General features: G+C 36.8%; 1 protein-coding gene across 2 annotated transcripts in view; it reads left to right on the top strand.

Moving 5' to 3' along the window:
- The window catches only part of col22a1 (collagen, type XXII, alpha 1), a 74,793-nt gene that overhangs the window by 47,581 nt on the left and 12,091 nt on the right, over positions 1-15,121 (top strand). For both annotated transcript variants that reach the window (XM_088090000.1, XM_088089999.1), the window contains 21 exons: positions 339-392; positions 480-533; positions 1,319-1,372; positions 1,497-1,550; positions 1,991-2,095; positions 4,200-4,244; positions 4,792-4,869; positions 4,967-5,002; positions 5,087-5,140; positions 6,546-6,590; positions 7,749-7,784; positions 7,876-7,989; positions 8,273-8,326; positions 9,132-9,185; positions 9,329-9,382; positions 9,509-9,562; positions 9,738-9,791; positions 9,920-9,973; positions 10,093-10,146; positions 10,237-10,281; positions 13,529-13,582. In XM_088090000.1, coding sequence (XP_087946126.1) covers positions 339-392; positions 480-533; positions 1,319-1,372; positions 1,497-1,550; positions 1,991-2,095; positions 4,200-4,244; positions 4,792-4,869; positions 4,967-5,002; positions 5,087-5,140; positions 6,546-6,590; positions 7,749-7,784; positions 7,876-7,989; positions 8,273-8,326; positions 9,132-9,185; positions 9,329-9,382; positions 9,509-9,562; positions 9,738-9,791; positions 9,920-9,973; positions 10,093-10,146; positions 10,237-10,281; positions 13,529-13,582 — 1,206 coding nt within the window. The remainder of the gene's footprint in view (positions 1-338; positions 393-479; positions 534-1,318; positions 1,373-1,496; positions 1,551-1,990; positions 2,096-4,199; positions 4,245-4,791; positions 4,870-4,966; positions 5,003-5,086; positions 5,141-6,545; positions 6,591-7,748; positions 7,785-7,875; positions 7,990-8,272; positions 8,327-9,131; positions 9,186-9,328; positions 9,383-9,508; positions 9,563-9,737; positions 9,792-9,919; positions 9,974-10,092; positions 10,147-10,236; positions 10,282-13,528; positions 13,583-15,121) is intronic.

The raw sequence follows: 15,121 nt of genomic DNA, 5'->3' as shown, positions 1-15,121 counted from the left end.
AAAGGAAAAAAGACAATGAGTAACTGAGCAAGAAATAAGTAAAAATCCCAAAGAAAATGACCTGTAATTAGCAGAAAATAAGAAAAGAAAAGTAAAAGAAAATACAGGATATAACCTCAAAACAGTGATATAATAATAATATTAATGATAATGATTGATTATTTTCTAATGATTGTCTCTTTTTTTCACAGCTAATTTTCAAGTATTTTTTTCATCACCATTCACATTTTTTTTTAACAAGTTTTGGGACATTTCATGCCAAGTTGCTGAGTATGTCATATTCATGAATGGTGACAGCTGGTTTGGCACTGTTTAAATATATGTGCCTTTTCTTGAAGGGTCAAAGAGGGTTACCTGGTGAACAAGGCTTTAAGGGACCACCTGGACCAGCGGTAAGATGCTCGTCATCCCGTATCTCCCAGTCAGTACTGTCCAGAGATTTTAGGTGTGTTATGTCTAATTTGCCATTTTTGTTTAAGGGACCAAAAGGTGACACTGGACTAACGGGAGAGACAGGACGTGTTGGAGACCCTGTAAGTTGTCTTATAAAATGACAATAAGAGCTGTCAAACAATTAATTTTTTAAAATCTGAATTACTTGTAGAAAATCAATAGTTAATCATGATTAATCACGTTTTTTTGAATCATGTTTACTATTTCTTTAGTTTTCATTTCAACAGTGAAAAAAGCATATCCGCAATGTGCGGATGTGCCTTTTTCCACTGTTGATAATGACTCAGCTTCAGCACTTCAGTCTAAGTCAAAATACTGTGTGAGCAGTGTTTTTCCAAGATTGCTGTGCATTTCAAAACAGGTATGTCCATATTGACAAGATAAAGCAATTCTCACCAGATTTTCTTGATTAGGAATCAAATGACAGCAAAAAATACACGGGAATAGCATGAAGTGTCTGTGAAGGAGAGACTCGTAAACCCATAGAACCAGTTTTTGTTCTGATATTTTGAGCTCACAGGTTAAGAGACCCCTGTGAAATGGCCATGCTTTTTCCTATTGCCAAAATTTAGCCTAATTTTGGAGCATTATTTAGCCCCTTTCCTGAGAAGGTAGCATGGCATGATTAAATGGTAGCATTGAGTTCCTTGACGCCTCTAGTTTCATATGATAGTTTCCACTACATCTTCTAAAATACAGGAATGGTGGCAGGCGATTAACGCTTAATTTTAAAAATAACATGTTTTGTACAGACCATAATCACGCCATGAATAATGCCCTAAAGCTGACAGCTGTCAGTGTAATACACATTTTACACCAAATGGGTAGATGTAATGAACTATAAGGGCTTATGTGTTTCTCCTAGGGTCCACCTGGCATAGCTGGCCCTCAGGGTCTTCGTGGATTACCAGGAAATGTGGTAGGTCTTTTCAAAACCTTTATTATTTTGTCAATGATGCCTGCTTTCTGTCTCTCTTGAACTGATCAACAGCCAGTGCTATCAGATCAATTCAGTCCGGAACTACCAGCTGTCTGTCTTCTAGGGTATACCAGGGACCATTGGGCCTCCCGGTCCAGCTGGACAGAGAGGAGAAAAGGTCAGTCATCTATTTTTAAATATGTACATATGGTTGGATGTTATTTTCAAAGTTTTCCGACTATGTCCAGCCTGGGTTTGGCAATGAAAGGAGAAAATAAGTCTGCAGAGAAGAGAAGAGCGACCTTGTGTGTCCTCCATTATTGTATCAACAGAGAAGTCTCTGAATGCATTTCAATCCCTGCAGCAGCAGCAGCAGCAGCAGACACACGTAGCTGTGGAGTCTCACAATTCAGCAATGCAGAACATTTCCTACCATCTCTCATGGCTTTTTCATTCTCTTTGTTCTCTTAGATTTTTCTTTGGCTTTTTCAACAAGTTACTGCTGGGACATTTGATTCTTTTCCCACCACGCCATTACTGTTTACTCACCTTATTTATAGGACAACTCGACTGATATCAGAGGATGAAGTTCTTTCTTTATTGTGAAATTTATTTTAGGGCGAACAAGGTAAACCAGGACAAGCAGGTCCCTCAGGCCCACCCGGAGATCCCGGTCTGACTGGACCCCCTGGCCCACCAGGAAAGGGGAAAGAGGGACAAAATGTAAGACACATATCTTTTCTATCAAATTGTATTTACAATTTGTATTGTATTTACAAATTGTATTTACAATTTGAGTACACTTCAAACATACTGTTTTTTGAGAATATTGTTTGCTATATTAAAGGGTCTGTCTGCAACTTTTTTCGTATTTTGCCAATGGAAACTCTCACTCCAGCCTTGCAGTGGCATAGGCTACAGAGCTAACTAACTGATTAGCGGCAGTGATAGACCAATAACTCCTGAGAGGTAAAATGACTGTTTTTGTTAAAGGGGTCTGGTGGTTGTTGACAGGGTGGTAGCAAAATGCAGTTTTAGTAGACACTGTATTTAGATTATTTTTACTGCTTTACCTTCCTGTCAGACAGCACTTTACGTCTGCACAAAGGAAGCTGCTGGTCCACAGCTGCCTAATTTCGTTTAGTTTTGTTTGTGTTGTCGTGTGACTTTTGGAACCAAACTATGGCGTACATGGGTTTATGTAGGTTTATATAAGTTTTTATGTAGCATGATCATAAAACAGAAACCTGCAGAGGCCACAGGGGGAAAAGGTTCTTTGAATCATATTTTGACAAAAAAACATAAGATTTGAATGTTCTGATTCAAATACATACATAAGGAACACAACTAAGAAACTATAGAATGACGTAAAATCCTCAAAAAATAATGGAGTCATCCAATAATTAAATTTTTGGTCACATTTTTGGTAAATTTTGCCCTGTGGTGTTTTTTACGACCATCAGATTTAAAGAATAGGTGACACAGATGTTTATATGCTGTTTCCCATTATTCACATTGTCACTAGGTGGGTTTCCATTACAGATTTGCACAAAACTTATATTTTTAAAAAAAAGCAATATTTTTAAAAATGTCAATTAAACACAATTGCAATATGACTGCGTTTCCACTGAGTGAGTTGTCTGCGACTTCTCCGCATGTGATATCATTCCAAGACACACGGTAGGGGATATTCAAAACAATAGCAGGTTTATTTCTATTGCAGCCACCGCACCAGCCATCATTATTTCCATCGTGTTATCCATACCTGTTTTTAAACTGGCTATCTGTGCATAAAAGCGAAAAAAGTGTTTTCAAAATGGTTTTTGGCTTTTTGGAATCTCTTGAAATACCACCTCTTGTGAGTGTAAAGACTCTTTTTTGATAGATGGGAGTTGTTTTTTTTGTTTTGTTTTGTTTTTTTGTTTTTGACTGGTTTCCATAAGGCGTATTTTATAATTGTAAATTGAATTTGCGCAATTTGAGGGTTAATGGAAACACACCTACTCTTGGGTTTTGGTCAACCAGAACCAAAAAAGTTTTTTTTCCCATGCGAAAAAGCCGATGTACCCTATACTGTTACATTTAGCACCTTTATTTCTTAGAGTGTATACTCCATGGTCTTATAGCTGCAATATTCAATCAATCAATTCTCGATATCTTGTGCATCATTTTGTTAACATATTCCAGTATTTAGTATCTTTGGAAGCTGTGATATCTCAACTAAACTTTGAAATAAAGTCCTGTAAGTTTGTACAGACAGGTCCACCAGCATGTCAGAGGTAAACTTCAAAATTAAATTTCCAACTAATGCAGTGCTGTGTATGTTTATAAGTCAGTGAAACAGTATTTTGATAAAAAAAAAACCTGGCATGTTCATCAGTTCTCTTTGTATTCCACACGTGTTCTCCTTGTAAACATCTCCCAGCCTGTGATACATGTTGCACTACAGCACAATCTGAGCGCCTATACGGCAGGAAACCGAGCCTGAGTCTGCACATTTTGTGCTGCAGCTCAACATGTTTCCTCATCATTTTTCACCCCAGACATGTGGCCGTCCTGCTGACGAGGCAGCAGCAAACAGGAAAAACATTGTTAAGACATATCACATTAAAGCAACACAGGAGTGCAGCAGATTTTGGCTCGCAGCAGTTCAGTTTTTTTTAAAGTTTTTTTTTACAGCAGCCAGGTGCGGCCCCGGGGCCTCGCCGGCTGCACACAAACAGCAGCTCAGACACACTTTCAGCTCTGAGTTTTTGATTCAAAAGAAGCTAAATTCTAGTGTTTGAGAGTTTGAGCAGTTTGATTAATGTCATTTGTGATATTACAGGGGGAGCCAGGACCACAGGGAATTCAAGGACCCCCAGGGCCAAAGGTAATGTCTTTTTAGAAGTGTGTGTGTGTGTGTGTGTGTGTGTGTGTGTGTGTGTGTATGTGAGCTTTGTAGGTTGCCTGAGGTGTGTTTTTTATCATGCACAGGTGCTCTTTTGTTGATGTGAAAAACTTTTTTTTTTTTCTTCTGGCACGGATGAGAAAAACAATTCATTTTTGTTGAAAGCAGCAAAAGCAATTTCTATGTCCACTGCACTGTGACTGTTGCTCTGATTATGAGTGTGACGAGCGTGATGTCGGGATGGGGGCACAGACTGCGAGAGGCTGGATGGACAGGGACATTTGCTGGATTTATGGTGTCAAATCGCTCACCCTCATCACCGACACGTTTTCTCTTCTGAGTACCAAAATGTCAACTGCTGATTGTTTTTTTCTCTCCCTTTTTCATCACAAATTAAAAACAGGGTGGTATTTCTGGGATCAGCAGGCATCGCTGAATGGGACACTTTCTGTGCCAAGCAGGACTCTTAGCCAAACATTAAGGCACATTATCTAAGGGTGGTGAACTAAACTTTTTTTTTTTCTCCTAGGGCCAACCTGGGTCACGGGGAGAACCAGGGTTACCAGGGGACAGGGGCACACCAGGAGAAGGCAAAGTGGGACCATCGGTATGAGCATCAGTGCCATCCAGTGTTGTACTTTTGTCCTCCTGTGCATTTATTTATACATTTTGAAACATGCATTGTTTGTTTTTTTTCCGTGTAGGGCTCTCCAGGAAAAGATGGGGAACCTGGACCTGCTGTAAATATTTTTTAAGTCTCATACTGCATATTTAAATGTCTATAAACTGTGTTCCTCGAATATCTGTATTTATGTGGATTCCAGGGCTTGAGGGGTCTACCAGGAGTTGCCGGTCCTCAGGGCCCAGCAGGACATAATGTGAGTCCAAAACTAAACTACTACTACTACTACTACTACTAAAAACAACAACAACAACAGCAACAACAACAACAACAACAACAATAATAATAATAATAATAATAATAATAATAATAATAATAATAATAATAATAATAATAATAATAATAATGAATAAAATAAATATGTCAGGGATGATAACAATTGATCAATTAATTGGTTGTTAAGAATTTAATCAAACATCTAAAATTTGATTGTCGATGTGCAATGAAATGCTGCCAAAGTATATGCAATATGTTGCTTTTAGCTTTGACCTAGGAAAAAATGCATTTGTTATTGCTTGAAATAAATTACGTTAAAAAATCATTAAATAATTATAATAAAATAATTAATCAATCGTTAATATGACTGATTAATAATTATTAATCGATTAATAAGAGCGCCTACAATTTGCAACCTTAGAATATATAAGTAATTTGATTTGCTGTGACTTTCTCATTACAATGTTGCTATTATCCATGCCACGATGTTACATCCTTAATATGAAGTTCCGTTATTAAGTTAGAGAGGTTAGGTTTTGGCACCTAAAGTCACTGTGGTTATGTTTTGGAAAAGAAACATGGCGAGGACCTTATGACTCAAAGTTCACACGATTTCAATCATGCGTCTCTGTTGGAAAAGAGACACATTGCCACCTTAGAAATATGCCTGTGGTCAAAGGAGAACTGACATTAAAAACAAAAAATAAAAAAGTCAAATTTGCTATGTATGAAATTGCCATTTAAAAAAAAATGAATCAAATCAAAGTTTTTTATTTATTTTTTTTTTACATACACAGCTCTTTACATACAATTATGCAGTCCAAAATGCTTCTCAGAGCAGGATTACAATAGCATAGAAAAGGTATATAGCAATGACAACAATAAAATGTTTATAATAAATAAGAGAACAAATAAACACAATATGTGCTTATTTTATATGAACTATGAATAAATGGGAAGAAAAAAAACATGCAATGACTAATTCTGAATTTTCTTTGGTGTTTTTTTGTCATTAACATATGATGATTTCTGAGTAATTTGTATGCTGGCGTTATTCAATAACACAATAATATTATACTGTCTGTTTTGCACTTTAATAATCCCCACTTCAATAATCCCCTATTATCCATTTAAGGAGCTGAAGAGCAGCCAATCACATAACAAGATCTAATATGCATGCTTCAATTGAAGAACTGCACTTTTTTTTTTTTTTTACAGTTTTTATTTATTTATTTATTTTTCTACTATATAATTTCATGGTTTTATCATTCATATGATTATTTATTTCTCACTGTCTCATTTATGTATTTGACATGGAACACTGTGGGATTTCATAATCCACAATTTATTAAAAATGTTTTTTTTTCTCCTTGCTCCAAATGCAGGGTTTACCAGGACGGCCGGGAGATAAGGGAGCACCAGGAGAGCCTGTGAGTACAGAAAGTGTCAGGGAACAACCTGTGCTGTCTGAGGAACTGGTTGCACTGAATGTTCTCTCCCTAAATGCTCATTTAACCTCTATATTTCACTTTATATTCAATGTGTCCTCTGAATAGTGTATAAAGAATAATCATGTATAAATCACACACTAAGTTTCTTCACATGCACAATTTACGCAGTAGTTTTTAGACTGATCACTGAACTACTTAAAGGAGAACTACCAGAGGGCGATTTGTTAACTTTTAACATTGGGGACTACAGACAACCCTCCTCTTGGGTCTATTTTATTTTTTCTTTGTGTGCCCTCCAACAGCGAGAAACTCTGTGTATAAAATAATTACACTCTGTTAAGAAATTATCATCTCAGTTAACCCTTTGAAACCTGAGTGAACTGGCTTGATTTCCTTCAAAAACATGGAAAGAAGGCAATGCAAAAGGCAAAAAATAGCAAGAAGTTAGTAAAAAGGTTACAAGAAAATGACCTGAAATTAGCAACAAGGAAAATAAAAAAGTAAAAGAACAAAAACTTTATTTTAGCTGAATTTAGGGAATTAGTGCCCTATTAAATTATTTGTTTTCTGTGCATTACATGGTTGATGACCTACAAGCTTTATTAGACACTAAATCCAGGTGGACCAAAAAAAATCCTGAAAGTGGTGTTCATTTTTGAAGAATATCTTTCTGAACAAAACGTGGAAGCATCATAAACGTTTGTTTACCACAGAGCTTATTTTCTGCAATGATCCAAAATCCAGTGGAAAAATCCTGTAGGCTTTTCGAAGAGGGAACCATGGCAACTTTGGCTGTAGTTGGCCTACAGAAGAACCTGATCCGAAACAGAGAGGAGAAAAGGTTTATAGAATAAAGCTCATTTTGGTACAAAAAAGAAAATAATTTTGTGGGTCCAAAAAATCAGGGTCATAAATGAAATAAAAATAAATATAAAAAAAAGATTAAAAAAAATCCAAAAGGTATGCTCTTTTGGTCAGGTCAGGTTTTTTTTTTTTTTTTTTTTTATATTTTGAAAATTTATATCTACTTAAGAGAAATCTTTATCTCACAGTATAGTGAGGCATACTGAACAGAGAGCCCCTTACATATCTTACATTCTCCAACTGACAATTTCTTTTATTTCCCATCTCCTTTAGGGAAAGGCAGCAGACCTCTCTGAGCTGAATCTGAAGGTAAGTAGCATCTCCCTCAGTCTTTAAAGAGAAATGACTTTTTGTTTGGATCCTGAGCGTAATCACTTAATCAAATATATCCATCTTTCAGGATGTTTGCTCAGATTGTCCTGCAGGTCCACCAGGACCACCCGGCCTCCCAGGAGTCCCAGGGGATAAAGGACACACTGGACCACCGGGGAAAAATGGTCAAGATGGTTACCAAGTAGGACACAGCCATTAATTTCCAACCTTAACCTCCTTTCTCCTGTGATGTAAAGACCATAATCTGTACAGGAGAGTTATAAAGTGTGTGTCTCCAGCATATTAGCTCTCAGTGAGCAAGAGGTCCGAGCTGCACCTTTGTCATCATCAGTCTCAGTGGGCGTGACGGATGGAGAGTGCTCTGTGTGCATCATTAGCCGGGCCTCCTCTGGGGGCAGCAGTGAGCGATTAGGACCTCGGTGCTCGGCAATGTCAGAGACTGATGCTCTGCCGTGTCATTACAGGGACCCCCGGGAACAGCTGGAGTTCCAGGGCCCCCTGGAGCCGACGGAGCAAAGGCAAGTTTGCACACTAACTGCACCCTTATTGCTCCCAAAAGGCCAAACGCTAATTAGTTACTTTTGTCAACATTTTTGTGCCTTCGTGCTGGCGATAGCTGGGGCCCGGGGCATTATGTTTTCAGGTCTCCCATCCATACTTTCATCTCTGCCTTTCTTGTGAATGTGATATTTCAGCAACGCCTCAAGGGAACTTCTTGAAATTTGACACAATTGTCCACTTGGATGCAGGATTGAACTCACTAGATTTTGGTGGTCATAGGTTAAAGTTCACGGTCAATGTGACCCCGTGTGTCTCATTCTTGTGAACAGGATATCTCAACAATGCCTTGAGGGAATTTCTGCAAATTTGGCATAAACGTCCACTTGAACTCAAGAATGAACTAATTTGAATTTGGCGGTCAAAGGTCATGGTCACTGTGACTTCACAGAACATGTTTTTGGCCATAATTTGTGAATGTGTATGGTAATTTTGACAAAATTTCACACTTGTGTCTAATAGGATATAATGAAGTGATAGCATTTTATATCCAAAAGGTCAGAGGTCAACTTCACTGTGATATGATAATGTAAACTCTAAGTTCGACTTGACTGAGGCATACAACTGCTAGGCGTTAATTCAAAACACCCTAAAAATGTGTCACATCATGTTTTCAAAACATAATAATTGCTACATTCTCCATCTTTGTAATATTTTGAGCATTTTGAGGTCATATTTTCCTATTATAAAAAGTTTCTTAGATGAATTCTTTTCTCTTGAAATGTTAAACTTCATATGGTCTTTTTTTTCTCTTTTTTACCATAGGGTATAAAGGGTGATCGAGGACCCCCTGGAGGCCCTGGCGACAAAGGAGACAAGGTATATTTGCTGGTTATGAGTCATGAATCTCACACTTATCTGTTGCTTCACCTCACTTTACTAGATTTAAAAGCACTCATTAAAATATTGCCTGATATGGATCACATTATTATTTTTCTAATCACCTTTTTCTGCATTAATAGGGCCACCCTGGACCCCCTGGTCATCCCGGTGCTGCTGGTTTAGTGGGTTCACCTGTAAGTTACTGCTCCTTCTTTTTGAAATGGTCTAAAGCTTTTTGCAAACAGCACAATTTGTTTGGTCTCACACCCACACTTTCTATTTCCGTTGGCCTCCACTGACACTGTCTCTTTCCTCTTCAGGGTAACGATGGACAGCCTGGCCCCGTTGGCCCCCCAGGACCCCCTGGAGAAAAGGTCAGGCTGCACTCCATGTACTTTTCCCCTCAGAAAACGTATTACCCATGTGTCATTATTGTACAAACCTCTTCCCGGCATGTAGGTCAGCCAGCCCTGTGTGGTAATAGGGGCCATTAATCATTTCTTTTTCTTTGGTGACGCTGACCTGTTTGTGTTTGTTTGTTTTCACCAGGGCAAAGAAGGTCTCAAAGGAATCCAAGGACCACCGGGTCTTCCTGGCTTGATCGTAAGAGAAATGATTTGATGTGCAGCATCATGAATGTACATGTAGTTCCTACAGAGTGGTGTAAACAGGCTGAGTTGAACAATCTTTAAGGTTATGGACAGTAAATGATCAATTTCACTGATCTGCAGGGTCAGCCTGGAAAAATGGGAAAAGACGGCAGAACAGGAGAAACAGGAGAACCTGTAAGTACACGGTTTACCTTGTCAGTGATCCACCAACCACAAGATGCTGTCTGTTTTTAAAAACATTTGATCGCAAAATGTGGCCAGACATTGATGCTCTATTTCTGTTTTCATTTCAGGGCAAGCAAGGTGAACCTGGACCACCAGGAAACCCAGGACTCAGGGGACTCCCGGTAAGTAACCACCAGTATACAGATCTGATGCAGCGAGCTTGCCGGGCCAATTACTAAGACTAATTTGCTACTGTTTCTCATCGGATACAGGGCTTTAAGGGCCACAGAGGAGAACCAGGAGCCCCTGGAGCTAAGGTGAGTTTATGTTTTGCATGTATCAAAGGACAACTACATTTTTTTTTCCTGAAACACAAACAGTAGCATTAGTTCTTCAGCGCCATTCCCTAGCCAAATGACTCTCACCACGGGGAGCCATGATGAATTTCTGTCTGGTAAATGGCTCAGTTGTTGCTGTGATAAAAACTGGGGGAAACATATTAATGGTTACCAAACAAAAGTGGTGGAATCTAAGTACATTTACTCAAGTGCTGTACCTAGATACAAATTTAAGGTACCTTTACTTTACTTGGATACTCTAATCTAATGCCACTTTCTAGCTTAGAGGGAAGTTTTGTACTTTATGCACCTCCATAGTTATGTGATAACTTAATTAATTTACAAATTAAGAATTTTGCACATAAATAAAATGAAACTTTACAAGTGCAGCTAAAAGGATTAGTCAGTTTATTAGCAAATTAATTGGCAACTATTTTCTTAAACGTTTAAGTCTTTTTGCTTAATTTCGCACAACAACATTTCATGGTTTACAGTCTCTCAAATATGAAAACTTGCTGCTTTAATTATTTTAATTTATTAAATAGAACAAAGAACATTTCTGCACTGATAAAACTTATTTTCTTACTTTTCTTTTGTATGCAATTTGAATTTATTTGAGCTATTTGGGATTATAGGACCTGGTATGTACAGAAAAAAATTTATCTTTGGAAAAATGTTGTCAACAATTTAATTAATTGCCTGAACTTTGTTTTGCAAAAGCAAAATTGCAAACAATGTGTCATTTTGTCGATGGTTTGTAACTCTTTGGATTAGAGGTCACTGTTCAAGTCTAATATTGTTTAAAACTGTTCATATCAATGCCTGATTGTGGCTGTGGAATGGTGCAAATCTAAAAGCCCTTGTGATTTGTTTGTTTTATTATTCTGTATAGATTTTCCTTGCTTTGTATTTCAACTCTAAAATATCATGTCTGTCCGTAGGAACAGTCTTTCACACCCATTTGGCCTGTGAAAAATACAGAAATATAGTCCCAGTGTCCTCATATGAGTATTTCCTACTTAAAAACAGCTTGTTACTGTTGCTAAAATTGGTCAAACTATGTTCCATATCAAAAAACAAATGTTATTAAGTATAACCATACCATTTTATGGTTGATTTTATGGTTGATTTTATCAACCATAAAATCTGATCAGGTTTTGCTCACTTGTGCGGAGCAACGGTAGACTGACATGACAGAGTTGGCTGCCATCCTTTTTTATGTGTATTAAGTTTATTTTGCAACCACTATTTGGCACAAAAGTGTCCACGGATGAGGACAAGTTAAGCAAAATGATGTATAAGGTGTAACAAACCCAAAATTGAATGTCCTCATATGAGGACACAGGGTTGAAGGAGGTTAAATAGAGTTTCAATGCAGGACTTTTAGGTGTAACAAAGCATTTTACAATGCAGTATTCATACTTTTATTTAAATAGATCTAAATATTTCAGCCCCCCCAAAATAGCTTTGTTTCTTTCTCTTCTGTATGGTTTTGGAGAACATTACCGTTTTTCAGACTTGGAATCTCTGCGAACACGTAACTGAAGATTTTGGAAGGAAACATGTCTTTTTTTACTTTTATTTGACAAGGCCGAGCAGTGAGAGCTTCCAATTTTGGTGACAGCAGTGTTCAATTTGCACATTTCACTTTAAAAATGTCAGCTAGTGACAGTGTTTTACTCTGATTTGATGAGATGTGCAATTTTTTTCAGACGAGTCAATTGCGCTAATGGAACAGCTATTAAGATAGCACTATACAGGCCAAATCATGTGGCCTGAAAGTTTTAAGTTGCATAGTGAATGTTATCAAATAATTTATTACACAATTTAATTTATTTAATTTTGATACTTATCTTCAAATGACCAAAAAATAAAAGAGAGAAGAACATTTTCTGTATATATCAGCATTCTTGGATATCTTTGATACTATTCACTGCATTTTGGAGAATAGCACACAGCCACACCGTGTTTGGCAGACCGCACTGCGATGTCAGGATATGTCTGACACTTGCATTTTTCTCTACAAACACCTTCTCTGAGAGAACCGCCGCACCTGCTGCTTTGTTTCTCACACGGCACCCGCCCGCAGGAGAGGTTTCTGCCACAGCGCCGTGACCAATAGCACGGCTCATTACAGACAGCTCTGACTGAGCCACAGCGAGGCGGGCGGCCTCTCAGCCTCGCAGACAGCAGACAACTTATTATAGGAGCCGTGAGGTGTTTCCATAGACACACTGAAAATTACCCTCCACTGCTCATAATTACTGTCACTAAATGTCAGTCAGTCGGAAATTATATTCACTATTATTCAGGAAATTGAAAGCTGATACATACAATTAGAAGTACAGATTTAGCTCAGTATCTCAGCACAATGTGGGAGTGTCACATAAATCCTTATGACGAACTCTGTGGGTCTTAAGTCCGCTGCTATCTGGTCAGTGAAGGGTCATTATAATAAGTTCTTTATTGTCGTATGCACAACAATTAGGCTACAGAGAAGCAGTCAAAGAATATCTTAGATCACTAGCTCCCTCCAAAAGTGCTCATTAAAAAAAAGCATTGTAAAAAAAAAAAAAAAAGGAAAAAAGGAAAGAAAAAGTGGGAATCTAAGATATAAGATAGTTCAGAAGTTAAAATGTAGTCTAGGGTAGAATAAAGCATCTCTAAAATATAAAGTAATATAAATATATCCTATACTCTATGGTAGACTAAATGCAAAATAGAGAAACTTAAACAGGGATGTAAATAATATACTTTATATATATTAATGAGACATGTATATAGGCTCTGCTTAGGCCTATGTAGATTGATATTGTGTACAAGTGGGCCTAAAAGGAGGTAGTATTTACTAATACTATCTTATAAAATGCCAAAAACAACAAAAGGCAGTAAAAAAACCAACTAAACATTAAGTACACTTGGCAAAATAATTAATATGGAGCATAAAAAGTAACATAAACTTTATATTTTTAATAGTTGTATGATTAACAAATTAAAAAAAAAAGATATAAGGATTCAGTTTAATATTCTTGTCTTAGGAGTCTCACCTCTTTGGCTTTTGAGGAACTCACACTACAATAAAGCACAAGATAAAAACAGGCCAAACTTGATTTTTCTTATCCAGGACAATTTTCCTCAGAGTAAATCAAAATCAAGTAAACTACACCTTGGATTAAGCCTTAGAATATTTCTTATTTAGTCTGTTTCATTTTTGGCTGCCAAACAGGGAGAAGATGGAAAGCCTGGACCACCTGGACGTGACGGCAAACCTGGAAAGGAGGTATGCTCAGCATTATGTATTTATAGTTTGACTAGTTTGATTTATAGTTTGTTTTTTTTTTTTTCTAACCAGCGTCAGCTTCTTTTCAGAGATGGGAAAACACAGTGAATCTCCACTGAACCAATGAACTTGGGTCATATGCTTGATAATAAATGGGGGGGGGGGGTCTCTGTATAAACCTCTGTATTCTAACCTTATTTAAAAATAATCATCAGTTTACTTCATAGATACCTGATACTCTGCGAGAGCTCTGCATTGGATACTGGTGCTGGAATGTAACTCAAGCACTGTACAGTTTGTTATGTTGCACTTCAAAATGAGGACTCAAATGCAGAGGAGCAGGCAGGTGGTTTTCACAAAGAGTGAGCTTTCATGCTGGTAAAATATCTCCAAAAAAACAAGCAGACACAAAAGATACAAGCATCAAATCTAAATAGAAAACCAGCCACAATGAATTGATGAACTATGCGGGAGGAAATTTTAAAACATAACAAATATATACACCTAGAGCTAATCACAGGAACAAGACACAGCTGGAGAAGGTGGGCATGGGCAAAAGGAGGGAAACAGAGGGATTGGCTGACAACTAGGGAACACTAGACTGAAGCAAACGAGACTAACACAGGAAAGGTGTGCAGGGAAGACTCTGGGAACAGGGACGGACTAATGAGTGATAGAGGACAGGTTGTGACAGAAAACAGGTGGGAAACTGAAAAAGGCAGGAAGTAACATCAGACATGACACATGAGGAGTTTGAATTCCAGAATAAAACAGGAAATAAACTATAACAAAACCTAGACACATTCTGAAGTGCTTTTACTTTAACCCTTTGAAATTGGTTTGATTTCTTTCAAAAACATGTGGAGAGGGTGATGAGTAACTTAAAAATAGCAAGAAATTAGTAAAAACTTACATGAATTTACTTAAAAATAAGCAAAAAGAAACAACTTAAAACTATTTTTTAAAGCATGATCTTTTTTCTATAACATAATTAAATTTAAATTAAATATACAATCAAAAGAATTATAAATATAGTTTTCTGAACATTTTCTCCCTGTATTTTTTTTAATTTTTTTTTATAATGGCCACTAATACCACGCAAGCTAATTTAAGAAATGTCTAGGGAAATACATAACAAAAACTTACTTTTATAAAAAAATATAAAATTATAATTTTTCAAGCACTTTTCCCAGGTCATATTTTTGTTGTTGTTTTTATACCTTTCTTATATTGTTTATTATTATCATTATTATTATTATTATTATTAATCATTATTATTATTATTATTATTATTATTATTATTATTATTATTATTATTATTATTATTATTATTATTTTTTATTTTTTTATTTTTTAAAAAACATTTTTTCCCCACAAATGTTTAAATTTTTATTTTCATTTCATTTGCCTTCTCGTGATTTTTTTTTTTGTTAATCAAGCCAATTTGCTCAGGTTTTAAAGGGTTAAGCTACTGAGTAATATCTAAAGTAATTAACTGAAATGAGCCCCACCTTTACCAGCTGCAACATTAAAGTCATG

The sequence above is a fragment of the Plectropomus leopardus genome, chromosome 17 (assembly GCF_026936395.1).
Source record: "Plectropomus leopardus strain MGB_pleo_1.0 chromosome 17, ASM2693639v1, whole genome shotgun sequence".
NCBI classification, from domain to species: Eukaryota; Metazoa; Chordata; class Actinopteri; order Perciformes; family Serranidae; genus Plectropomus; species Plectropomus leopardus.
The sequence above is the reverse complement of the archived record's forward strand: the minus strand, read 5'-3'. Positions and strand labels throughout refer to the sequence as shown.